This window comes from Odocoileus virginianus, chromosome 21, assembly GCF_023699985.2.
Source record: "Odocoileus virginianus isolate 20LAN1187 ecotype Illinois chromosome 21, Ovbor_1.2, whole genome shotgun sequence".
Taxonomy (NCBI): Eukaryota; Metazoa; Chordata; class Mammalia; order Artiodactyla; family Cervidae; genus Odocoileus; species Odocoileus virginianus.
Genome location: NC_069694.1, coordinates 47277136 through 47304550, shown reverse-complemented (window position 1 = coordinate 47304550; position 27415 = coordinate 47277136). Strand labels below are relative to the sequence as shown.

Sequence of the window (27415 nt, the reverse complement as noted above, 5' to 3'; positions counted from 1 at the left end):
CAGAACATTGGAAACAATCTAAATGCTCTTTGTGGGCTCCTGGTTGTAAATTATACTGGTGTTGGGGGTGCAGAATTAGTAGTGTGGGCTCACATATACAGTGATGATCTCTGGAAAGGTTCACTAGAAATTATTCAGTGGTTGACTCTGAGGTAGTGCTTGAGTGTGTTGAATGGATAACAGAAGGACAGAAATATAATTTTTACAGGCACGCTTTTGAACATGTTTGTAATATTTCTGTGTGTTTTCTATTTTTTAAAATACCAATTAAAAGTGAAAAAAATTTTCATCCATTTTACATTCATTATAAAAAAACAAGACCAAGAAACTATACCATTGTTTTGTTTTGTTTTACACTCTCCAAGGAAAAAGTGATGGAAATGATCCTGAAATAAAATTGGAGGAAAAAATTACTAGTGAAGCCCATGATGAGAAGGAATTGAGGCCACATAGGGTGTAAGACTCTTTCAACAGAAATGTTTCTGATGTGATTGTTAACTTTCAGGATATGAGCTATTTATTCACTTCTGGAAGAAAGACAAAAGTCTATATTGCTTATTCTTTTTGAAAGTTTTCCATCTTATTCTTCAGTGTTTTCCAGGGAAATCATGATTGTACCTGTTGGCCATCATAATGCAATCATCACAAAATCTCAGTGGCATATAACTTTAGTTTACTCACCTACAGGTTAGCTGGAGATCATCTCCTCAAAGCTGGACTCAGCTGGAGTGATTCTTCATTGCTGGCCTGATCATCTTCTTCCCATAGCTACGGCAGAGAAACAGAAGGACAAACCCAGTTGCACAAGAACCCTCCAAGCATCTCTTATGTCACACATGCTGACTTCCTTGTCTAAAGAAAGTCACTGGCCAGGCCCAGAATCTAGAAGTAGGAAAATATACCTCACCTCTCCAAAGGAAGAGATAACAGCAAAGGATAGGATGGATAGTAGTAGAGTTGGGGCCATAAGCAGTCTACCACAGTCAGCATCACACTAGCATTTGTACAGGATCTCAAGTGTTTATTTCTGCCTTCCCATGTATTTTGCACTTGCTCTTCACAACAGCTATGTGAGGATATTATTTTTATTTTCCACATTTCACAGAAGAAGAAGCAACCATAAAGGTAAAGTCATTTACCAAAAATCACACAACTAGTTAGCAGTAGAAGGGGAATTTTTGACTTTTTTTTGCAGCAAACAGTCAGAGGGAAAATGGTGGACTTTTGCTCTATTTGGTCATAATTGATCTTGTTTTTTTCTTTTGTTTATAGGCTCATTCTGGAAAACGAAAATCAAAGGCAGTGAAGAAATCAGAGGTAAAGCTATATGGCTGTATACCGGGGTGGGATAGTAGATTGTTTTTTTTTTTCTTGTTTGTTGTGTAATAACCAACTGTCCATCTAAAAATGCCTTCACTGGGAAATTCCCTGGAGGTCAAGTGGTTAGGACTCCATGCTTTCACTGCCAAGAGTGCAGGGTCAATCCCTGGTTGAGGAACTAAGATCCCACAATCCACGTGCCATGGCTAAAAAAAAAGGCTAACCTGTACTCCTGCCTAGAATAAAAAGATAAAGTTTACAGCAGGATAATTATTACAGCATCACAAATACCAAAGAAATGATCCTCCCTTAAAAAAAGAAACAGCAGCTAAAGGAGTTGAGTCATGCTTTAGAGATAACTAGGCTATAGTAGTAATCACTAAAAATTTTTGTGTGTGTGCCCCCAGTATATGTGAATATATTTATTTATAAATAATATATACTCTACTGTATAAATACACTTTTAAAAAGAAAATTTTAAAAACAAGTATTTTAATAATAATCTTACTGTTAATCTTTAATTAAATAATGTCATCAAACACAGTATTTTTTAATTTTTTGTTTGATTTTAATATCATATTAGTTGGAAAAGATACCTTACAAAGAGCAACATACACAATAAACACAGGGAAAGTTTCAATAATGATATTAGATGGAAACCTATATTTCAATCAGTCCCTTTAATATTATTGACTGGGGGGAGGTTGGCTTCTTTTCATATCTGATTAGCTTTCTATTGTCTTGAACCCCATGGGGTGGCTAATGAACAGCTTCTACTGTAGTTGGAAGTGTAGACTCTGCCATTTTCTTGTTTATTGATGTTGTGCTTTGGCATTATTGTCAATCTGGTATCATTTCACTACATGAATCTCTAAATCACTTGTCCATCTGCAAAGATTATTTCGGCTAAAACTAGATGCTATAATCTATAATGTCCCATAATCAAGCACATGAATATGATTCTCCATCCTAAAACAGAAACTTTCTCTTGACCCCATGTTGTTGTTCACTCACTCAGTTGTTTCCAACTCTTTGTGACCCCATGGACTGCAGCACGCCAGACTTCCCTGTCCTTCACCATCTCCTGGAGCCTACTCAAACTCACGTCCATTGAGTTGATGATGCCATCCAACCATCTCATCCTCTGTCGTCCCCTTCTCTTCCTGCCTTCAATCTTTCCCATCATCAGGGTCTTTTCTTATGAGTCAGCTCTTCACATCAGGTGGTCAAAGTATTGGAGCTTCAGCTTCAACATCAGTCCTTCAAATGAATATTCGGGACCGATTTCCTTTAGGATTGACTGGTTTGATCTCCTTGCAGTCCAAGGGACTCCCAAGAGTCTTCTCCAACGCTACAGTTCAAAATCAACAATTCTTCAATGCTCAACCTTCTTCATGGTCCAACTCTCACATCCATGCATGACTACTGGAAAAACTATAGCTTTGATGAGAAGGACTTTTATTGGCATAGTAATGTCTCTGCTTTTTAATATGCTGTCTAGGTTTATCATAGGTTTTCTTCCAAGGAGCATGTCTCCTTTAATTTCATTGTTGCAGTCACCATCTTCAGTGATTTTGGAGCCCAAGAAAATAGCCCAGCTGTCACGTTTCCATTGTTTCCCCATCTTTTTACCATAAAGTGATGGGATCAAATGCCATGATCTTAGTTTTCTGAATGCTGAGTTTTAAGACAGCTTTTTCACTCTCCTCTTTTACCTTCATCAAGAGGCTCTTTAGTCCTCTTCACTTTCTGCCATAGGATGGTGTCATCTGCATATCTGAGGTTATTTATATTTCTCCTGATGATCTTGATTTCAGCTTGTGCTTCATCTAGCCTGGCATTTCACATGATTTACTCTGCATATAAGTTAAATAAGCAGGGTGACAATATACAGCCTTGACGGACTCCTTTCCCAATTTTGAACTAGTCTGTTGTTCCATGTCCAGTTCTAACTGTTGCTTCTTGACTGGCACACAGGTTTCACGGGAGCCAGGTAAGGTGGTCTGGTGCTCCCATCTCTTTAAGAATTTTCCACAGTTTGCTGTGATCCACAGAGTCAAAGACTTTAGTGTAGTTAATAATGTCCTCCAATTATTACCCCATTTCTCTGTGCTTCTTGACATCTAATCTTCAAAAAAGTTGCTATGCTCAATTTCTCTTTCTATTATTTCTTGGGGCTTTCCAACCCAGTCCGGCTTGAGTTCCCACATTCTACCAAAATAACCTTTGTCAAGATCACCGTCTTACTGGAGGAGTACCACACAACTGCTAATCATCCCTTCCTTCTCTCTGCCTCTGTGTCACCATTTTCTATTTATTTGTCTTTTACTTCACTGGCCACGTCTTCTTATCTCCTTTACCAGTTCTTCATTATCTGCCTACCCTCTCAACATCATTTGCTCGTATCCCCCGGTGGATAAGTCAAAGTCTTTTCAGTAGCCAACAAGGTCCTATGTGATCAATCACACACCCCTCCAATTCTCTGGCCTCATCTCCTCCTGTTCTCCCCTCAGCCATTCGCAGCCCTCCAGCCACACCCAGCGTCCTGGTCCAAGAGCACATCACATATACTTCTACCCCTCAACTTTTGCTCTGGCTGCTTCCTCTGACTGTGACACTTCACCTCTAGATATCTGCATGGCTTGCTCACTCACCTTCAGGCATCTGCTCCAAGGTAAACTTTTCCTCAAAGTCTTCCTTGACAACCCTATATGCAAAAATAGCAATCCTTCCCTTCACTCTGTCTCTTCCTTACTGTGTATTTGTATTTGTCACATTATGTCATACTACATATTTATTCTTTTAAAAAAATATTTATTTGTCTGCACTGGGTCTTATTTGGAATCTTTAATTGTGACATGTGGGATGTCGCACATGTCCTGGGATTGAACCTGGGCCCCCTGCATTGGGAACACAAAGTCTTAGCCACTGGATCACCAGTGCTAAGTGTCTATGTTTATTCTTTATTTACTTTTGGCTCTTGTGTCCCCAGGACCCAGAACAGTGCCCAGCATATAGTAGGCTCGCAATAAATAGTGAATGAATATGCTGTGAAGAACCAATCCATATTCAAATATTAGTGAAGGTTCATTTCTTTCTTTCTACTTTTTCAATAAAACATACCAAGTTATTTTACCCTCTGGGTTATCTTCATATCCCCAGGGTTTATGTAATCCACTTTGAAAATTATTGGACAATAGGAGTGGCTCTCCATCCTTGGGGAGTATAAGAATCTTTATGGAGCTAGTTTACAGTACAGATTCCAAGATCTTCCTCAGAAACTCTGATTCAGGAGGTCTATTGCTTGGATCCAAGAATCTGCATTTGCAAGATGACACACCTCACATGAGTGATGCAGACAGTCCCAGGTTACAACTAGGAGTACTTTTCATGTATTTGGTACTCTTCTTTTTCAGCTTCTAATTCCAGGCTCAACAAAAATGGGGGGAAAACTTCTTTAGCATACTCCATCAACTCACACATAGCTTACACACAAATGATTCAGTTTGTCCCAATCTCCATAGACAAGTGGTTCTCAAAGTTTTGGATTATAAAGACTATATCTAGATGGCTATCTGTATCAGTCAGTTTTGGCTATGCTGCAATAAGAAAGAAAGTGAAAGTGCTGTCGCTCAGTCGTATCCGACTCTTGGCGACCCCGTGGACTGGAGCCCACCAGGCTCCTCTGTCCATGGGATTCTCCAGGCAAGAATACTGCAGTGGGGTGCCCAGATCTTCCCGACCCAGGGTTAGGACCTAGCTATTCTTCCCAATAGCTTCAAATAGTCAAGGAAATAAACTGCTGCAAAAAGCATTATAGCAGTTCTGATTTTTTTTAAACCAAAATTTCTGCTTCTCTTCCAAGATTAATTCCCTTCAAAGCTTCAAGGAAAAACAAACAAGGAAGCAAAACAAAACCCCAAATACAAAACCAAAAAACCACTGATGGTAAAGAGAAGCTTTTTACTCACATTATCAATTTGAAAAGAACAATACTTTTGCTGTTTTCTATGTATGAACAATCCTAGGACATTCCTCTGAAAAGCAGGTGTCCAGTGGCTATGAGAACTCTTTACCTTCAAGCAACTTTGAAAAGAATAAGATCAGCATAATACAGAATTTGAAATCCCAACTAGGGGGTGTGTGGGGAAAATGAGGAAGGATCTAGTTCTATCTAGGGCTTTAAGGAAGTTAAAATAAGGATGACAGGAAAGACTAATATGCCAACGAAAAGGAGAGTTGAGGTGCTTCCAAAGAAAACTTTGGTAGAGAAAATAGGAATGCTAAATCCCAGGAAGCCTGTAACAATCTACAATTGGTCCAAGTTAAAGACAAAACTGTCCAAACAATGTTGAAGTCTAAAGGAAGTTGAAAACTAGTTTGTGAATTTTTGCTCTAGTAAAAAGTTACAAATGTGGGTTTGGTCTCTTTTGCAATGTTCATATTATATTCATTTTTAATGTGAAGAAATAGTTGAGTTTTTCTCCTGCTGCAATAAGAACCAATCCTCAAATCTTAGTGGCTTGGCTTCAGAAAAGTTAATTTTTTCTCATGCAAAGACTATGGGTCTGGGTGACTCTCCAGTGAACACATCCTCCATGTGTTGGCCCAGCCTTCTGAGCTTGTTTGATTCTATGGTGCCTCTGAAACATATGTTCCCCTGATCACCATAGCAGAGCAGAAGTAAGTAGCGTTGTTGAGCACTGGAAATTAAATGTTTCTGCCTGAAACCAATACATGTTACTTCAGCTCACATTTCTGTGCCAAAGCAAGTCACCACCACATCCAGCCACAAGAAGGAAATGCAGTCTCACCTTTTGCTTGGAAGTAAGAGTTAAATAAGATTTTAGTAAATAGTATTATGTTTACCACAAAAACAAATCCTAAGAAAATACTTAGATCTACCCCTCTACCTTTCACCATCAACTCCAAGCAGAATAGTAGCTGTAATTTTAGTATCTGTTATTGTAGAAGGAAGGAAGTTACACAATCAATATAATTTCAGTGATAATTTAAATAAGTTTGCTTCTTATTAATTTTAACAGCTTCCAAACACACTGGAAAGATAAATACACGTGAATGTATGAGGAATAGTTTATATTCTGTCTACAGCAAACACTGGTATAAAAATGCATGTACAAACCCCTTTAATAATGTCCTCTAAGATCATCAGCCTACTGCTCTAGAGGTTGAGGATCCATGGACAACTGTGACTTACCCGGTTCCTTTAGAGTTAAAACTTTTTGCCATCAGGTTTTACACAGTGAATAAGAAAGCCTTACTTTTACTGTTTTCAGCCATCACCCCACAATAATTTCCTAACTTTCCTTTGATTATTGCTATTGTCAGCAGCCACAGTGTTGGTATTTGCCATTACCATCAACTTTAAATTTTAAATGGTAATATTATCATAAAAGTGATTCTACTTACAATAAGAAATTGTAGAAATAGAAAACTGCTTAATTTCAAAGGCAATCTTCTCCCCATGCTCTGGATATACCTTCTCCCATCCCATCCTCAACCTGATTCCAACAATTTTGCCCTTTCTCTCCTAAAGCTTCGATCTTTCCCATTCCGTTGGATTACTCATCTTACCCTTTACTCATGATGAAATCTCTCCTGTCCTAACAACAAAAATCTCTTTACTGTGTCCCTTTATGATACTATCTTTCCATTTTTTTCCCTTCAAAGCTTAACCTTAATGTTTTCTGTACTGAAAGCATGATGACCTTCTTTTTCATTTAGCTGTTTTTTTTACTAAATTAACTCTATATACAATTACAAAGGCAAATAATACCATGTGGCTTAAAATCATGGTGATATTAAAATATTTAATAATTTATTTAACCATTGGTTGGGCTTAGATGGACTTCCCTGGTGGCTCAGATGGTAAAGAATCTGCCTGCAATGCAGGAGACCCAGGTTCAATCCCTGGGTCAGGAAGAACCTCTGGAGAAAGAAATAGCAACCCACTCTAGTATTCTTGCCTGGAGAATCCCGTGGACAGAGGAGCCTGGGGGGCTACAGTCCTTGGGGTCACAAAGGGTCGGACACAACTGAGCGACTAACACAGACACACATAACATAAAACATCTCTATCACACACACCTCCTCACCCTTGATTCTCTCAACTAGAGACAACAACTTTCAAATATTTATTGTTTCTTCTGCTGTTTATACCAGATTCCATAAAAACATATTCATACAGCCATTCTTTTAACTAATCCTTTGGTTTTTTTAGCCACTCCATCTTCTTTAGAAAACAGTAGGTGGCCCAGTTGCTAGGCTTTTCTTGGGCTCTCTGGGGGTTAATTTGCTTTATTCTTATGGACTTCCTTCATTAGGTTTGGATTTCATTTCTCTCTCGTGTGCTAAACCTATCACCACCAGCCCATCTGCTTTCCAGCTTCCAACCTTTCAATAATATCCCAAGTCTATAATCCTCTCCCCCATTCTCATTGGCCTTATTGATTATGCCTTTTAAAAAAATTCTATTACTCTCATTTTAATGAAATTTGGAGAGGAGGCAGAAGTTTCTGTAAAGTCTGTGTTTAGTCTCCCATGTCTGCGTACAGGACCAATCAACAGAGTTTACCCATGCTTCTGTTTCCATTTCTTCACTGCCCACTCTGGCCCCAGCTCACAAGGTCTGGTTTCTGCCTCTGACATTCAGCTAAAACTTCTGCTTCAAGGATCCCAGTCATCTCTGTTCATCAAATTCAGTGGCCTTTTTTCAGCTTCCTCTTCTGAAGCTCTCTGCAAAATTAGACGCATGAGCAACATCTCTCTGGCTGAAAAGCAAAATATCTTCTGCTTATTCCACATCCTCAGCTCCTAAAGTGTAAAATTCTCCTCAGAGTTGTTTGTGGGGTTATTTCAGTTTATTTTTGGGGGGTCTTTTTGGTTGTTGGTCTGTTTTGTGTTTCACCTTTCATTCAATGCATTCCAGACCCACCATGCCCCTGAAGCAAGTCTGAGAGGGGAGAAAGAAGCTTCTTCTGAAGTGAAGGTCAGAGTCTATATAATTACTCAGAATGGACACTTGCTGTTATATTGTTGTAGCCACGCGTTCCGGGAAACAAACTCACTCAGAAGGACAATGCAGATAGTGGAGTGCAGTTTATTACACCAGTGGGCCCAAGGCAGAGTCTCCTCTTAGCCAAGGACCCCGACCAGTTTTTGTGAAAACCTTATATACCCTAAATGTATGTGCCCAAACCTACCTCCCCAAATTCCCTGAAACTAGTCTGAACAAAGGAAAAGAAAGATACAATCAAAGTTAACCCATGATTCATATGCCTTAAGCCTGGGTAGTTAACAGTGGGCAATTATCAACAGGCCTGTGGTCATACCCCAATAAGCATAATAGAATTTATGATTCCATTTGGTTACACAGATAATTAGGGTATTCTCTTTTAGGCGATGGAGAGTCTAGGGTCTAGGTACAAGCCCTGGGGCTCTTCCCTCTGGGGGGTCTGGTTTTCCAGTTGGTATGTTGTTTCCATAGATACTGGGCATATAGCTCAGTCCATAGTCCGGCCCAAGATGGAGTCCTGCTTTCAAGATGGAGCCTGTTCTGTCTGTTTCCTCCTTCAATATATGACTCTTCCTGGGACCAAGAGTCTTTTAATTTTTTGTTTTTGCTCTAAGAATGACTGAAAAGTCGATGACACTTGCCCAAGTTTCAGTCCAAAGCTCAGGGGAAAATGACACCTCAGAGAGGGATAAATTGGGGAAAAAAAGAAAATTTTTCACCCAATTAAAATATTGCTTTTTCAGTAGAAAGGTGATTGTCCCTAAAAGGGTGACTGTCCCAGCTATCAGGGCACTTAAATCTTATCAGTGGAAGGTACAGGAGCTAAATAATACAAAGTTCAACTCTAATAAGTGTTACCAAAAAAGGCACATGGAAAGTATTAACTAGTAGATTTTATTCTAGACCAGTGTATCAAAAATTGGTGTATTTAATGACAAATTTGTCAGATTTCCTGGTTATTTGATAAAGTTTACTAAAAATCACGTCAGATAGAATGACTTTCACAACTTTTGCAAAGTTTTATGTGGTCTTTATGTGACTGATTTTTGTCTTCATCACAAAGATTGTGAATCCCTTAAAGATTGTTTGAGTTGTCTCTGCCCCAGCTTGCCTTTACTGTCGCTGGAGGGCAATGAGCCAGAGTGGGGGTTGGGGGTGGGGTGGGGACTCATGGCCGGAGGCTGGGGAGACCAGATAAAAGGATGCCCATCCTTCACAGGGATGCCTGGGGCACAGAGAGAGAGAGAGAGAGAGCATTGACTTTCCACAACTGGCTTTTGACCCAATTGAACTATTTCCAGCTTTCACTGTGTTTCCTCTGGATTGCTGCAGATCTTTTTTTTTTTTTTCCTTTTTTAGCAGCACTGAACACATGTGGGATCTTAGTTTCCCAACCAGGGATGGAACAGGGGCCCCTGCAATGGAAGCATGGAGTCTTAACCACTGGACTGCCAGGGAATTCCCCCACAGGTCTGATTGGCCTCCTGCCTATCTGTCTGATCTGATCTCCAGAAAGATCTTCCTCCAATGCAAATTTGAGGAAATGCAAAAAAGTCTCCCAGGGGCTCCCTCAGGACCTGCTGCCTTATCCCCCACCACCCTCTTACTCTACCCCTCAGCCTGAAATGCACTGTTTTTACTGTCAGGGTTTCACAGTTCTGCCTGGAGTGTGTACCCACCACACCCTGCCAGTAGACTCCTCCTGAGCGCTCTCAGAACTCAATCCAGACATCAGCTCTTCTTGGAGATGTTCCCAAGCCTCCTAGTCAGGCCAGGGACCCAGAACACAGTCCTGATGGCATCTTTGGCCCATGTCTACCAGGGAGCTTGAGCATGTCTACCTTGGCTCATGTCTACCAGAGATGGGCTTGCCTGTCCCTCTTCCGGTTGGTATACTCCTTGGCAGGGTTTCCTAACCAGTGACCACCCCAGTTGAAGCACACACAAACCTGGGGCCCATCAGGAGGGACTGATGTGCACCACCCTCTCTGTGTCTTGCTAGCACCAACCCTCTGCTAACACCTGACTTTCCTCCATGAGGCCTTTTAAAATGCACCTGGAGGGACTTTCCTGGTGGCTCAGTGGTTAAGATTCTGCGTTCCCACTGCAATGGTCAAGAGTTTGATCCCTAGTTGGGAAACTAAGATCCCCGATGCTTCATGGAGTGACAAAAAAAAAAAAAAGCAAACCCTGGAAAGATGTATTCTTTCCCACTCTGGATCTCCAAGAGTACTGCATCTTGTTTGTATGACTGTTACATCACTTACCCTAGTTATTATGTGTATTTCTATCTTATTGTTTAGATGTCAAACCCTTGAAAGAGCCGATGTCAAACCCTTGAAAGGGCCAATGTCATGTTCATTTTACCAGGATTTTGCACAAAGTAGGAGTTTGGCAAATGGTTTTGCATTTATTAATAGAATTAATCAACTTCATTCATCAGTTCATTCCATGAGACTATAATCAGCACCAAATTTGCTACTCCTAAGGTGACTGAAGGTGACTGATGAAATACACTGATTTCTTCAAAGGCAGAATTTTATGTTGGCTTTTGAATAATTACAGCTCCCACTCATTTCATGCCTAGTACCTGCCAACCATTATACACATCTTATTTCTAATCCTTGCAATAACCTTGTAAGAGAGGAGATAATATCCCCATTTTACAGATGAGAAAGCTCATGTTTCGTGAGGGTAGGTAGCTTGCTCAAGACCATTTAACTGTAAGTGCCCAAGTTAGGACTGAAAGCCAGGGTTGTTTGAGTCTAAAAACCACCAGACCACATCACCCTCATCAATGCTGTGGAGTAGGTGAGTCTGTTTGGTTTCTTTCCTTCAGGTATTCATCTTTAAAAAGATTTTAGCTTGTTGCTAAGTTAATGTTTATTTTGTGCTTTATAGCCCGCTTCAACACCAGGCACATCTCAAAAAGATTTCGTGGATAAAAAATGCTTAACTGCAAAATACACACATCTCTCCTGCGAAAAGGTCTTCTGCCAACCATGGCAGAAATGCGTCGATGGGACGTGTCTTTGTAAACTTCCTTATCAGTGCCCAAAGAATGGTACCAGGGTGTGTTCAACTAATGGGAAAAGCTACCCAACTTACTGTCAGCAGAAGAGTTTTGAATGCTTTCGTCCTGAGGCAAAGTTTTTAAAAAGTGGAGCATGCACGGGTGAAGGTAGGAAAAGCCTAATTTACTATATTAAGAAGAAAATTGTCTACTATATTTTCTATTAGGAAATACTTTTCCTTCGAAATGTTACAATGACAACTCAAAATTCTTCTCTAGGTCCTCAGTAGTAATTGGGATGATAATAAAGAAATTAGGAATCATCAGTATACAGCCAGCCATTGAATCTAGAGCATGTGACCCCGATGCTGGTCCTTCCCACCCCCTCAGCCTATGCCAGTCTCTGCTGCCCAGCCCGTCAGAACCATCCCTTTTCTCACTTCTGCTTGGCTAAAGGGATTATTCCCAGAGCTGTTGAGTTGCTTTAGAACCCAGGCGGAAATGCTTTACATGAGATTGGTTCTTAAATAGAACATCTTTGGATCCCCAACCCCAATCATTTATTCCAGTTTCCATCCCACCAACCCCTACCCCTCTCCCTAGCCCCAGCCTCATCAGCCTTGATCCGGGGTTTAGCTCAGGCCACTGCTGGCTGGGGACATACTCTACCCTAACAAATGACAACACACCAGATCAGAGAGACAGACAAGTCAAGACTTCACCCAGGTGCCTGATGTAGGGAGGAGGCTGGGACCCTAATATGTGAACTAGTGGAGTGATTAAGATGAAAAGACTCTTGGGCTGCCCTGGTGGCTCATTGGTAAAGAATCGGCCTGCCAATACAGGAGACATGGGTTCAATCCCTGGTCCAGGAAGACCCCACATGCCTTGGAGCAGCTAAGGCCATGCACCACAACCACCAAGCCTGTGCTCTAGAGCCGGGGAGCCACAACTCCTGAAGCCCACTCACCGTACAGTCTGTGTACCCCGACAAGGGAAGTCCCCGCAATGAGAAGCCCATGTGGGGCAATGAAGACCCACGCAACCAAAAAAAATACGATTAAGGGTCTCACTGTCAGTCAGTTTCATTGCAAGCCCCTCCAAGCACCCCCTCCATTACTGCCAAGCTGTGCGGCCTCTCTAGACTGCGGTTTCCGCATCTATAAAATGTTAGCAACAGTAGTTCCTAACTCATCAGACTCTTGTGAAACTTAAGCAATGTCCCTGAAGCTCTGTGAAGAGTGAACAAGAAGTGCTCATGAAATTTGAACTATGACAGCAAGTTTCAAGCTCGTTGTCTTTGGATATGAATTATCACAGGCATTTCATGAATTTACAGAAGAATGCTTGAAACATTCTTTTTAAAGATACCATGGCATGCACCGGAACACAGTAACCTAAATATTTTTGCGTTGCTGAGTTAAGATGCCGGGGTACTGTGGACGGAAGGAAGGGAGATCCCCGAGTCCAGCTCCCTTACCTGTTGGAGAGAAGGAAAGTGGTAGTGCAGATTATTCTGTCAGTGTCAGACTTCCGTCCTCTTTCAGGCATGCAGTGCCTTAAGTATGTGAGAATACATAAACCTTTCTTACATTTCCTTTACTTGTTTGGCTTACTTTTAAGAGCATGGATTTTGGAGTCAGATCAATACAGCAAGTACTGATTCCTGGCTTCACACCTTGAGCAAGCCACTTAATCTCATGTATAAAACTGGGTAAATGTAGGTTCCTCATGTGTAAAAACGGGAATAAATATCACCCTAGTCTTCATAAAATTAACGTGAGGATTTTATGATTTTTTTTTTACAACTGGGTATCCCAGCCACTGATACATAATAAACTCACAAAATAATTGCTTACCATTATTTGTTAGCATCTTCATAGTGTTCAAAGTTAATTGAAAATTATGCATTTTATTTCTTTAGAGGCTTTTAATCAAGAGGATAAAAAATGAATGCCTGACTATTGCTAATTCTCTAAAAAAAAATCTTTTTAAATTTTAGGGCAATTTAGTGTTTCCTTGTCAAATGGAAAACGAGATTCAGAAGGAGTTGTTGCAGTAAAACTTGCAGACCAAGATAGAAAAATGTTTGTGTGTGGAGACAGCTGGAGCATTACTCAGGCCAACGTGGCCTGCCTTGACCTTGGATTTCCACTGTGAGTGCTTGCCCACTGAAATTTCCCAGGGCTGATTTTATCCTTCCAACTGTTTGTCTTTAGATTACCCTGTCTTTCCATGCCTCAACTTCCTCAAATGTAACCTGAGAATAATAACTACCTGCCTCACAGTGTAGTCATGAGGATGAAATGTGTTTATGCTTGACTGGTACTTAGAACACTGCTGAGCACACAGGCTGTACGTTTGCTCAGGTCTCTGGATGCAAATCCTTTGCTGCTCCGTAGAGTTGCATACTCTACATTTGCATCCATACTGTTGGGTGCATAACTGTCTCTCTTCATCTATGATTATGTCCATTCCTTCGTACCTAATGTTGTTTGTATACTCTTTCTTTCTGATTTTTTCTCATCAACCTTGCAAAGATTTGTCTATTTGATTGTCTTTCGCTTTTATATTTGTAAATTTTCTCTTGTTTCTTTGTTTTCATTAATGTTTGCTGTTATCTTTGGCTCTCTCTCTCTCTCTCTCTCTCTCTTTGCTTTTCCCTATTGTACTTTTTCTAATTCTGTGCTAAATGCTTAGCTTCTCAATTTTCAGTTTTTCTCACTTTCTAATGTAAGCATTTAAGGTACAAATTTCCCTCCAGTTAACGCTTCATCTGCATGCCTTTACAGGTGAGTATTCCATTTATTGTTCAGTTCAAAATATTTTCTAATTTTCAGTATAATTCCCCCTTGACTCAAACATAATTTAGAAGTTTCTTTTTTACTTTCCTAATGAATATATTAGTTTGCTTTTGGTTAACTTTTTGTTATAAATTTCCTATTTAATTGTGTTGTGGAGAGAGAATTTCTCCACATGAGGACAATTGTTTAAATATTTTTTGAGACTTCCTTTGTACTGTGTATATTTCAAATGCTTCATATGCAGGGTTCTACATAATGGATGCGTTAGAATAAAAAAGCATGTCAATTGCTTTATTCAAATATTTTCCCATTTATTTATTTATAAGTTTTCAGGGTCTTTATCTTTGAGTGTGTCCCTTATAAATAGCACATACCGTTTTTTTTTTTTAAACACAATATGATGATAACTGAAGAGTTAGTCCATTTACATTATTGTGATTATTCACATTGTTGATTTTCCTGTCTTATTTGGGGCTTATTATTTACCCTTTTCATATCCTCTTATTTCTTCCTTTTAAAAATTTTGTTGGATTAATAAAGCTGTTGTTGTTTTCTTAATCTTCTTTTTCTTCCTCTACTTGGTTTGAAAATTACATACATCCTATTTCTATTCCATTAATGATTATTTTCATGTTTATATCATGAATCCTTAACTTATGAAGTTCTTGCCCTCTTCAGAAATAATACAAAGAATGTCATTACCATATCAACTTTTCAATGTTTTGTTCCACCTTATTTGTATGTATTCCTGAAGTTAATTGCTATCATCATGTAATAAGCAATTATCAGTACTGCTGTTGAGTCAGTGGTTATTCAGATGGACTTCATGTTTGCCAACTTCTTGGTTTGTTGTTTCTTCTTGCATCTCACTTCTTCATTTTTCATTCAATTTTCTTCTTCCTAAACCACATTTGCTAGTAGCTCATTAGTGAGAGTCTCTTATCGTTAAATTGAGTCATGAGGTAGTTCTTATTTTTGACAGTTTGTGACCTACAACCTATGATTCAACCTAACGGCAAACTCTCTCACTCTTTGATCTCCCAGTATTTTGTTCTTATCATACTTTGTATAAATTCATGAACAGACTTCTCTATTTAGCCAGTGGGTATTTCCCTTAATTCCTTAAGAGCTCATTGAGGGCATTTATCTAGTTGTTTCAGATAGTCATACATTGAGAGGTTTCTCAGATAATTCACCTGTCAGACTGCCCCAAATGACTCCCATTTGTTCTCATATTTCGACTCAGTTTGGCACAGTTTCATAACTACTATATCTTCATTATGGATCTGAACTTCTTTGTTCCCTTTAATTGCTCTCTTTTTCCCTTTCATTGTAATTTATCAGATATTTATATTGCCATTACAGCTTAATTTTTTGCTTACATTTGCCTTGTGCATCTTTGCTGAACCTTTTATTTTTAACCCATTTCCCCCATTAACTTCTAGAGAAAAGCAGAGAGCAATTGAATGTTCTGGAAGCTCACTGTAACTCACCATCTCTAGGATATTGGGTCATTGAGGTAGCCTCTTAGCTACACAAATTCTGAACAAAATGAGAAGTCCAAGCAATGGCATATAAATGTCAAAATGCCACTTAACACTGTTAAGACTGAATTGAGGCCGTAGCTTAGTATAAAAGTAGAGAATTAAGCCAACTGTTAGAATTAAACTAACTCAACCTCCCTGATCCCGGGTAACCGTGGGGCCAAACAGGTAAGACTCAGCATGGGGCAGGGTGAGAATGGAAGAGCAGGGTTGACCTGGCCTGCTTTTTATTTCCAAGATTCCCTAATCAAATTAATCTTCTCCCTTTTCTGGAGAAAAGAGGAGTGAACCAGTAGAGAGGCCAAGGATGACACACCTCAGGTTGGAAAGAAATCAGGAATGTTTGATCAAAGAGACATTTCTTCTTAACAAGAAACAGAGGAGGAGAAACCAATATTTTTGGTTGCTTGTTGTATTTTGAACTTTTCCAGTCAGTTTAAATTGATTGTTTTTGTTTATCTTTACAAAACTCAGCGAGGGAGTTATATTCCTTGTTACTGGGGAAGATGTGGAAGCTCAGAGAATGTAAGCATCTTGCCTAACCTATCACCCACACATAGAAAATAAAAGGAAATTAGTCCCTCACCTCCTACAGTAGAATTATAAGCACAAAGCACTAATTATTCTACTTTGACGTTTCATTTATTTGATTTGCAGAGGTGCTCTTGATACTCATAGAAGAGATCCTGATCTAAATTCTGCTGAATGTCTGCACGTGCATTGTCGAGGATTAGAGACCAGTTTGGCTGAATGTACTTTCACTAAGGGAGTAATCAACATTTTGAAGGGATTGGCTGGCATGGCGTGTTACACAGAGAGTGCAGGTTAGTGGAGTACTTGCCCAATATTTTCCCTTCCTTAGAGATTGTTTATTTCACACCAAGTCTGTAGTAAACAAACAAATTACAGATACCCTGTTTCCAGTCACACACAATGACAAAATCACATTTTGGGTTTTAGAGCCCAAATTGGTGCTTTTCTGCTATTGTACCTTTCTCCCATTCAAATATTACTTCTATCCTGGTTCCTACATGGGAAGTAAGGTTGTTTGATTCCACTTTGATTCTTGGAACATATGGATTAAAATTGATGTAGCAAACACAAGTAAATATTAGAGGAAACTCAGCATCTCCTTTGAGGAGTCCAGCCAATTACATATTCCTTTAAAATGGTTAAGTGGTCACATCTATGCTTGAGACAATCACTGCCACTTTCCTCCTTCATCCTGATGTTCGAATATTTTAGCTATATATATATAGTGTTAAAGATCAAATCTTTTGATTTGATGCTGAAAAAAGAGAGCCATCAAAATGTAAATGGCACTGCCCAGGTAAGCCTCGGGTGGGGCTGGGTCAGCATGAAGGAGTGGATGGGCACCAGTGTTCACCAGTGTCAGCAAGGGCTCCGGATTCCCAGATCCCCTGCCCCAGTCTCAGAAGAAACCTCCACAATAAATGCTGGCTTTCAGAGTTTATCAAAGGACCTCCATAAACCAGCTTTGGCATTTATTTTCCCTATTAATAGATTGTGTTAATGCTACCACTCATGCATTTTATATCACTTTTTATTTGTGCTTGACTTTATCTTCATGCCCCCATTATTCCAAACAAGTGATAAAGATGTCATCCACAACCTCATAAATAAATTTCACAGAGACAATTCTATTTTACAGCTCCTCCAGAAAAGGACTCCTTTCAATGTGTGAATGGGAAACGCATTCCTCAGAAGAAGGCCTGTGATGGGGTCAATGATTGTGTAGACAACAGTGATGAGATGTGCTGTAAAGGTAGAGATGAACCCAGCCTTTAAACCCCCAAGTGCTTTCTTCTAGAAAACAGAAGCAACTTTCCCATTGATTTAAGATCCCATCTCATTGCATTTTAAGAATGAAAAAAAATTTTCATCCCCTCTTCTATTTGTGTTTGCACAGACTGCCAAGGTGAAGGTTTTCTCTGTAAATCGGGTGTTTGTATTCCAAAGCAGTATAAGTGCAATGGTGAGCTGGACTGTATTACAGGAGAAGACGAAGTTGGTTGTGAAGGTAATTTAAAATTTTGTGGTTGTGTTTTATTATTATTATTATTATTATTTTATTATTATTTGATCCAGGGGTTTTAGCAGGCTTTGTAATTATTGCCTAGATCCAATTTGTCAATAGGGCCTGTAAAATGGCAATTTCTTTTTCTAAAGATTTTACTGAAGTATAGTCAACTTACAATATTGTGTTAGTTTTAGGTGTGGGCTTCCCTGATAGCTCCAGTGGTAAAGAATTGAACCTGCAATGTTCAATCCCTGGGTTGGGAAGATCCGCTGGAGAAGGGAACAGCTACCCACTCCAGTATTCTGGCCTGGAAAATTCCATGGACAGAAGAGCCTGGCAGGCTATAATCAATGGGGTCGCAAAGAGTTGGACACGACTGAGCGACTAACACTTCACTTCATAGTGATATATATTCATATATATATATATATATATATATATATATATATATATATACACACACACACATATTCTCTTCCAGATTCCTTTCCCTTAGAGTTTATTACAATATATTAAATATCGTTCCTTGTGCTATACAGTAGGTCTTTGTTGGTTATCCATTGTGTGTTGGGGGGGTGTGTGTATGTCTGTGTCTGTGTTTATTAATCCCAAACTCCTAATTTATCCCTCCTCTCTTCTTTTAAAAAATAGCAATTTCTAATTCAACATTTCTTCTGCATTTATTAACTGGAATCTTGTAGATAAGAACTATTTTGTTTCCATGAAATGCAGTTCATTATTGAAAGGCAAAGTGATATTTAATTCCTTCCTTTTGCTTACTAAATTTCAAAGCAGTGAGCAGGTGCTCTTTGTTTTTTAGTGCTCATTGGAAAACCTCCAAAGGTGGTGAATATCTACTAGGTACCTAATGCATGCTGCAGTCCATGGGGTTGCAAAAAGTTAGACATGACTGAGCGACTGAACTGAACTGAACTGAACCTAATGCATCCCACCCAGACTAACTTCATGCTCCCATTAATGCATTCTGGAGGAAAAATCTTCCTAAGTTAATATATTTATTCATCTACCCAATGGATACTTATTGAGTTCTTACTGTGTGTGCTGGTTCCTATTCTAAGACACTGGGATTACCACTGTGAATGACATTTCAAAATACCTGCACCTTCATACATCTTATATTCTAGTGGAGGAAGAGAAACAATAAAGAAAAATAAGTAAAAATATCTAGTAAAATAGTAAGTACTTTTTTTAAAAAAGCAGGAAAGGAAGATATAAAAGGGGGAGAAAAATTCTGGAAGTTTAGATAAGGTGGCTTGGGAAGGCTCACTCACTTTTATTTTTAGGTAAAGAACTGAAGGAAATGATGATCCAGCCATACAGAAGTCTGCGGAAGAGTGTTCTAGGCAGAGGCAACAACCAGTGTGGTTCTGCTAAGATAGGAACATTCCAGTATGTTTGAGGGACAGTCATCAAGGAGGCTCATGTGGCAGGAGTTCCAGCTGTGCAGAGTGAGAGATTAAGAGACAAGCAGGAGGGGACTTCCCTGGGGTCCAGTGGCTAAGACTCCACGGTCCCAATGCAAGGGTCCCAGGTTCAATTCCTGGTCAGGGAACTAGACCCCACATGCCCCAACTAAGAGTTCACATGCCACAACTAAAAGCTCCCATGTGCTGCAACTGAGACCCAGGGCAGCCAAATAAATAAATTAAAAAAAAAAAAATCAGGCAATAGGAGAGGTTGGAGAGGTGCTTGGCTGGGGTGATCAGGGCAGATCTAAGGACGTCTGTTAAGGAATGAAATGGGGACTCTAAGCAGAGGAACAGCATGATCTTGATTTACATTTTAAATCAAGATTACTCTGGCTGCTGCGTGGGGAGTAGGCTGTATGAGGGTGAGGGAGAAGCAGTAATGAAGCTACTGAGCAATCCCAGGAAGATGACAGTGACTAAGATAAGCTGGTAGGAATGGAAATGATGAGAAGCAGTCATCAGTTCTGTTTAGTTCAGTTGCTCAGTCATGTCCGACTCTTTGCAACCTCATGAACCACAGCACGCCAGGCCTCCTTGTCCATCACCAACTCCCGGAGTCCACCCAAACCCACGTCCATTGAGTCAGTGATGCCATCCAATCATCTCATCCTCTGACGTCCCCTTCTCCTCCTGCCCGCAATCTTTCCCAGCATTAGGGTCTTTTCAAATGAGTCAGCTCTTTGCATCAGGTGGCCAAAGTATTGGAGTTTCAGCTTCAACATCAGTCCTTCCAATGAACACCCTGGACTGATCTCCTTTAGGATGGAATGGTTGGATATGATTCACTTATAGATTGGATGGGAGTGTGAGAACAAATGAGCAGTCAATGATGACTGCAGGGATTTTGGCCTGAGAACGGAAAGGATGGAGCTCCCTTCCTCAAAGATTGGGAAGGCTGCTGGAGGAGTGTGTGTGGGTCCTTGCATCGACCTTACTCACACAGAGCGAATCGGTGGTGTGCTGGTAAATGTTTAACAGTGGGCTTTGAAGAGGGAGAAGGACTCCCTGATTTGTAGCTTTTGCTCATTTCTGTGGTCTAAATGGTTCCCACCACGGATGATCTCAAGCCATTGACATGATGTCACAGAACACAAGCTGGGAAGTGACACAGCAGCCTCTTGTGAAGTGGTCGTGTCTGTGTCAGGACACCCCTGCATTACTGTTAATGGTTTATTGTAGTGCTTTATACGCGCCTTACCTTCCCTTTTCAACAGTACATGCCTTTAAAACAGAGTCTACCTATTTTTACATTCCAAATGCCCCCGGTAAAATGCCTTTACATAAGCATTAAGTAAATGCTGGAGATATGTATGGATAAGTTCATTGATATTAGTTATTTTATGTATAATTACTTGATATGCCAACTATTAATATTTGACTTTGATGAAATTTTGCTTAATTTTCCATTGATATCAGTTCCTAAGGTTTTAGGATTTCAAATCATGTCATTTCTTTTCAAGGTTATAAAGCAGTTGAGCAAACTACTTTCATGTTGGTTAACTGTAGTTAAGTCCTTAGTGAAGAAAGGAAAGAAAGAAATTTGAAAATTTTTTTCAGGGAGGAAGACATTACCATCCTCAGTTTTATTGAGATATACTTGACATACAACAATGTAAGTTTAAGGTGAGCTTGATATGTATATTGCAAAATCATTACCATAGTAAGTTTAGTTAACATCCATCACCTAATGTAGCTACAATTTTTTCCCCTGGTAATGAGAACTTTCAGGATTTACTCTCTAAGCAGCTTTTAAATATACCATAGTGATTATGATCACCATTCTTTGCAGTCCACCCCCAGTGCTTATTTATCTTTTTAAAAATTATTTATTTTTTTATCTTAATTTTGGCTGTGCTGGGCCTTTGTTGCTGGGCACAGGCTTTCTCCAGTTGCAGCGTGCGAGGCCTACTCTTCCCTGCAGTACCCGGGCTTCTCATTGCGGGGGCTTCTTGTTGCAGAGCAAGGCTCCCGGGTGCATCGGCTTCAGTAGCTGCAGTTCCCCTGCTCACAGGCTCAGCAGTGTGGCTCACGGGCTTAGTTGCTCCTGGGCATGTGGGATCTTCCTGGACCAGGGATCAAACCTGCGTCCCCTGCACTGGGGCGGGTTCCCATACATTGTACCACCAGAGATGTCCTTTATTTATCTGATAACTGCAAGTTTGCACCTTTTGTACCTCCTTCACCCAGCTGTTCCCCACCTTCACCCAATTCCCCACTCCCCAACCCCTGCCTCTTGTAGTCACAAACCCCATCCCTTTTTCTATGGATTTTGATTTTTCAGCTGCCATATACAAATGAAACCATATAGTATTTGTCTCTCTCTGAAGCTCGACAGTTTGATTTCACTGTTTCAGTATAATATTTGGGGTTTCTTATCTATTTTCTCCTCTTCTTTCCCCTCTTCCTTCCTCCCCTCCTCCTCAGAATTTGTTAGTTTATCATAAAAAAAAAAAATCCTACTGCAAGGGAGTAAGTGCAACCTAAAGCTTCCCTTTAGTATTAACTTCTTGAATCCATATCAAAAATACATTTAGTCAGCTGTTGCTACTTCAGTTTATCTGTCTTTAGAGTGACCTCTGATTTGCATTTCAATAATGATCCTAATTTTTCCCTCTCTAAGAAAGAGCAAGTGAGAGCAGAGGTGTGAAATAATATATTAATATATTCATTGATTTCTCCTTTCAGAGAACAGATCAGAATCACTAAGCCAAGGGAGGTTTGGAATAGATCTTAATTTCATTTATCCTTTATAAACATTTTCCTAACATGAGTTAGAAAAGAGTAAATAAATTTTTGTCTAACTATATAATAAATCTGCTGTTAGGTATGTATTCAAATATATCTAACATATAAATCTCTTTTAAACTCAAGTGAAAATGATTTCCTTGCTGTGGTAAAATTGGTGTGTGTTTAAATATAAGAGGAAACATTTGTTAGGCACTATTAAAATTCAAAGTATTTGCTACAAAAAGTGGCATACTATGGGTCCCTTTTATCTTTTTATAAATGTTAAGTTGTTAATAAATGTTAAGTTGTTATACTGTACTGAAAATTAATGATTAGTGTACATTTAATTCAAGTGAAAATGATCTCTTTACTACAGTGAGTTTTTTCCTTTTGTTTTTAGGAACTCGACATCTTGAAATTAAAGGTAAATATACTTTTATCATAGAAAATTTATATTATAGAATTGAAAAGAAGAATAAGGGGTCCTAGCTTGAAATGGTATGTTGTGTTTTTTTTTCAAGTAAAAATGATGCTTTGCTGTGGTAAATTTTTTGTTTGTTTTTTTTTTCATGTCCTTGACTTGTAGCTCAAAGTAAAAATTTTATTAAAGTCTTGGGATTTTGCAGAATTGAAACAAAACAAAGCACTGCTTTTATGTTATATTGTTATATTTGAAGGTAATCGTTAACCGAGGATGATATATATGACCAGTTTCACCGTTCGCTTAGACACAGAGGCCTTATCCCGCAGTGGGGTAAACTTTCCTTCCCACACTCCCTGCTCACAGCCTGCCAAGCGCCTTCTCTGCACATTGCACCTCTGCCAAATATCCTTCTCTTCCTGTCCTTTCTCCTCAAAACCAGGGAAACTGCTGAAGAAACTATCACCAGAGGAAAGATAACATCTTTTCACCTTAGGTACTTTCTTATTTACTTTTGTAACAGACATCCCCAAATCTTCCAACTCTTTAGAGTCATCCTTTTCTTCGTTATTCATCGAAAATGACCACCAGAAGCTTTTGATCTGCCTCAGGATTTCTCAGGATTCCTGAGTAACATTTACATACTGAAGATCATCCTTGTCCTAAATGGCTAATTTCAACTGTTTCTTTGTATTCCCTCCCTCTTGTCATTTTGCCCTCCAAGGCTGCTGCTGTCCCTTTTGTTTCATTTTGGTATTTGTTTGTTCATTTCCTCTTCTTAACTCCTTTCCCCCTTCGCTTCCTCTTGCCCTTCCTTCCTTTCTAGTTTCAGACTTCAGGTGCAAAGCGATGAGTTAGTGACACTCCTGACCTGCACACAGTCATCTCTGGTTCAGGCAAGGTCCCTCTCTCGCTTCATTGGTTCTCCATTACTGCTGTACCTTAGACCCGCTCATTCCCCACAGCAACCACTGTGATGTGATTTAACATGGGTGTCTTTTTGTTCGTACATCCAGGGTTGGTTACTATCTTGTGAGGGTACGTTTGTAATTCACACAGCACAGTGTTGTGCATCCTCTGTTTCCTCTCCATCTTTTCACAAAGCATTACATTTTTAAGACCTGTCCACGTTGTGATGTTTCTGTCTAATCTGTGGCTTCTAACTGCCACACAATAAAACACAATGTGGTGTTCATCTTCCACAAGTTACTCTCTACCTGCTCGGTACTGGACTCTCAGCCCACACTCACGTGCAACGATGAATACCCTCTCCTTAAGGATGTGTGGGAGAGTTCTCTGAGGCATCGAGCTGGGCCAGAAATTGTTAGAGGCATTTGACAAACTAGTGCCTGCACGTTCTGTGGCTGAGCTGCTCACCTCCACCAACACCCCCCAAGGGGCACCTCCGCACCGCTAACGTTGAGTACCATCCAGCTTTCTGATTTTGCTGGTCTCATACGCTCAAGTGATAGGGCATTGCTTATTCATTTGAACTTTTGTTCAATGATTCTGGGTTTCTTTTCACATGCATACTAGCCCTTTGAGTTTCCTCTTCCTTTTCGTCTATCCTTTTGCCAATTCCCATCTTTTGCCTCATTTCATATTGAGGCCACAGCCTTCTTTCTTCTAGCATTCTAGATATTAGTCCATTTTCCATTTTAGACAGCAAATACCTTCTTCCATTCTGTCACCCACCTATTAACTTTGGCCATAGTGAGCCTTGTTGAATAGAAGTCTTTAATCTTTAAATTTTTAAATCTTTATTTAATCAAAGTCATTGATTGTTTTTCTTATGATCTGTGCTTTGGAGCTTTCTGCTCGTCTTGTAGTATCCAGTATATCTCAGCTATGCTGGACTTTCCCCATCGCCCTTTGTTGAGCGTTTAATATGAAGTCTTCTCTTTGGTTTATGTTACTGCTTTGTGAAAGCTCTGAGCGGAAAATAACCTAGGGGTGTAGTGTAACAGATACATGTAAGTCTTCCCCTCCCAAAAATTTGGGAAATGCAGTAATAATACACAGGACTGCTGCTGCCTCTCTGGGCTGCAACCTCATCCAAAACAGAGCAACCTATTGTGGAATTCACCTTTGGATGCTCAGGTCAAAGAAATCATGATTCTGTTCACAACTGAAATGTTTTAGGACAGCAGAGTGAAGATGGAATCATCCTGTATAACTTCAAACCGAAATCTAAGAAAGAAAAAGAAGAGCAAATCTGTTCTTGTTTTTGTTTAACTTCTGACTTCTGCATCCCAGATGACTAATAATATCCTGCTGGATACTGAAACTGATGAAATATTGCATGACCCCTGTTAAGAGATACCTTATTATATACAAAATATGAAGACCCTTTTTAATGTCAGCTCAAGACTCTTTTGGTCAGTGTCTTGAGCCTTCACAGTTACCTACCTACAGAAAGGAAATAAGATGATTTTGTATTGTCCTTTTTAAAGGTAGGACAAAATTTAGGCAGAAAATTATTATCAAAGTTTAAATGATTTTAGTGATTTAATTTCTACTATAAACATAACTTAAACATTAGAACTTTTGTTTGATTCTAGAAGAAGCAGAAATGTTGACTGCTGATATGGATGCAGGTAAGTTAACATTATTCTTTTTTACTAGTGCTTCACTGGTCAAATTTGCCTTTTAATATCATGTGCGTGTATGTTAGTATATATGCATATATGCAATATAATTGATTTAAGTACAAATTTCTTTTGATTTCAATTTAAATACAAAAAACCATTACTACTTTTCTTATAATTTTTAAGAAAAACAAGCTTAAATACTTCTTGAGAACTACTTTTTAAATGGGTTAATATAGATGGCTTATTTTGAAATGAAAAAAATAGTCTAATTCTACATACAGTTTTTCTATTTGCTATGAGCTTTATCAGGTCAGTTTTGTCAAAGCCAACCAGATTTCATGTGTGACCCAGGACACACATTTTAAGTACAAGAATAATAGATTCTTTTGCAATATTTTAAACCATGGTAACAGGAAGTCTGTGAAGATCTGTTTTTTGACCAAGTTTACACTGAGAACCAAATTTAAATAAAGTATTAAGCTCCTGGGAAGACAGTAACTGATAGGAATTTTTGAGTCAAGCTGACGTATTAAGTCCTGACTTAGTTATTTGTTAGCTGTGTGACCTTAGGTTAGTAACAAGCTCAAATACAAATTGGGAGTGAAATATCTCCCTATTTTAGGAGGATTGAAAACTGAAGCTCATGTAAGACTCTCTTCTGATTGCCAGGCTCCAGAGTTCATCAGCAATTTTTAAAAAATCAGGCAATGAGTGGAAGATTTAGAACTCAAATCAGTCAGAGGGATTTCCAACAGAGGCCCTTTATTTTCTACTCAGGGTAATAAATTAATTTTCAGGTTCAATCCAAGCTGATTTGACAGTCCTCAATAGATGGGGGTCTCCCTTTTTAAAGGTACAAGCAGAAATTTAAAATTTATCATCACACTTTTCCCCTAACCCAGTTCTTAGGCTGGATGAGACTCCCCCAAAATCTTTTATCCACATTTGTTCACAACTTCTCTCCCTTGAGGACCTACCTCTTTCTTATGTGCTCAAAGTAATTGACAGTCATATTAATTTTCATTTCTCATTTGGGACTAAGAAGCAAGTTTACAAAAATTTTCATGACATGATAAAATAGAGCGAGATTATAAGAAGAGCATCTTATACTTTTACTTTCTTCCTTTGTCATGAATTCCCTTGCAAATTCATGTCTTAAGCCTGACTCTAGCATGCCTCCCAGTGACAAGTGTGCTATGTCTGAGTGCTCACCGAGGAAGGAAACACCATCACATGTTAAGCGGCTAAAAACACAGCTCCCTCCCAGCCTACTGATCCTGGATTGTCCAGGGGCTCCTGGCATGGTACCTCTCAGTGTTAATATGATGATTAAGTGATACAAGCTATATACAAAGTATTTAGTATAGGATCTGACACACAGAAAGAACTCAACATTAACATCATTAATGTTAGTATTAATATTACTGAAGAGTCCCACATAAACAGTCTCTAGAAAGTAAAAACTATGAAAGTGAGACTCTGGAGTTCTGTTGGTGAACCTCATCCAGAGGTGTCACCCCATCGTGAACTGTCACAGTAGTAATGTCTGGGCGTGTGGCTTCTCTTGTCTGCCAAAGACTGGTCAATGTATAACCCCTCAGGCAATCTCCTTCTGCCATGAGTCCACCTTTAGGTAGAACGTCAGAGAATCAGGCCAATTTTAAGCTTAATTTTTAATGTTAAGCCAGAATTTTTAAGCAAGGTGAATAGCATCCAACATAGCTTACTAATGAAACTGGCCTGCTTCATATTTGTTGTGACTCTGCTGTTTTTGTGGCATAGATAATCAAGAAGTTTGCTCAGAAGGTAATGGTTTCAAAAATCATAATGATACAATCTCTTCTTTTCTTAAAGAAAGAAAATTTGCAAAGTCACTTTTGCCTAAACTATCCTGTGGCGTTAAAAACAGCATGCACATTAGAAGGAAGCGAGTCGTAGGAGGCAAGCCAGCAAAAATGGTAAACCCACACAAAAAGTTATAATGTCATTTCCCAGGAGCCACCCAAGTTGGGGGAAAAAAAAAGTCGGGGGGAGGGGTGGAAATTATTAGAGATTGAGAACCTTGCAATGGAAATCTTCAAGCCACCTGTCCGGCAGGATGGCCGTGACCACATGAATATCTTTCCAGGGAGACTTCCCATGGCAGGTGGCAATCAAGGAAGATGACAAAATCCACTGTGGAGGAATTTACATCGGTGGCTGCTGGATTCTGACTGCTGCACATTGTGTCAGGTAAAAAAAAAAAAAAAAGCAACCCTCTCCAGTAGATTCCTGATTTCCGAAACAATGAAATTAGGTAACAGAGGTTGTGATAAAGTAAAATGATAAATAAAAACCTATGTAAGAAAAATCACTAAGTTCCACTCTATTGTCTGCTAAACACCCTCTCTGATGTTCATGATCAGGAGGCCAGAGGCCAGAGGCCAGT

At 39.4% G+C, this 27415-nt stretch overlaps 1 protein-coding gene across 2 annotated transcripts in view; it reads left to right on the top strand.

The window, feature by feature from the left end:
- The window catches only part of CFI (complement factor I), a 46582-nt gene that overhangs the window by 7131 nt on the left and 12036 nt on the right, over positions 1-27415 (top strand). Inside the window, exons 2-12 of one of the 2 annotated variants that reach the window (XM_070452272.1) lie at positions 1273-1317; positions 8270-8329; positions 11258-11537; positions 13372-13525; positions 16375-16541; positions 17390-17503; positions 17648-17758; positions 22376-22399; positions 24958-24993; positions 26842-26945; positions 27116-27219. In XM_070452272.1, the coding sequence (XP_070308373.1) occupies positions 1273-1317; positions 8270-8329; positions 11258-11537; positions 13372-13525; positions 16375-16541; positions 17390-17503; positions 17648-17758; positions 22376-22399; positions 24958-24993; positions 26842-26945; positions 27116-27219 (1199 nt within the window). The remainder of the gene's footprint in view (positions 1-1272; positions 1318-8269; positions 8330-11257; positions 11538-13371; positions 13526-16374; positions 16542-17389; positions 17504-17647; positions 17759-22375; positions 22400-24957; positions 24994-26841; positions 26946-27115; positions 27220-27415) is intronic. The other variant, XM_070452273.1, reaches the window with a different exon arrangement.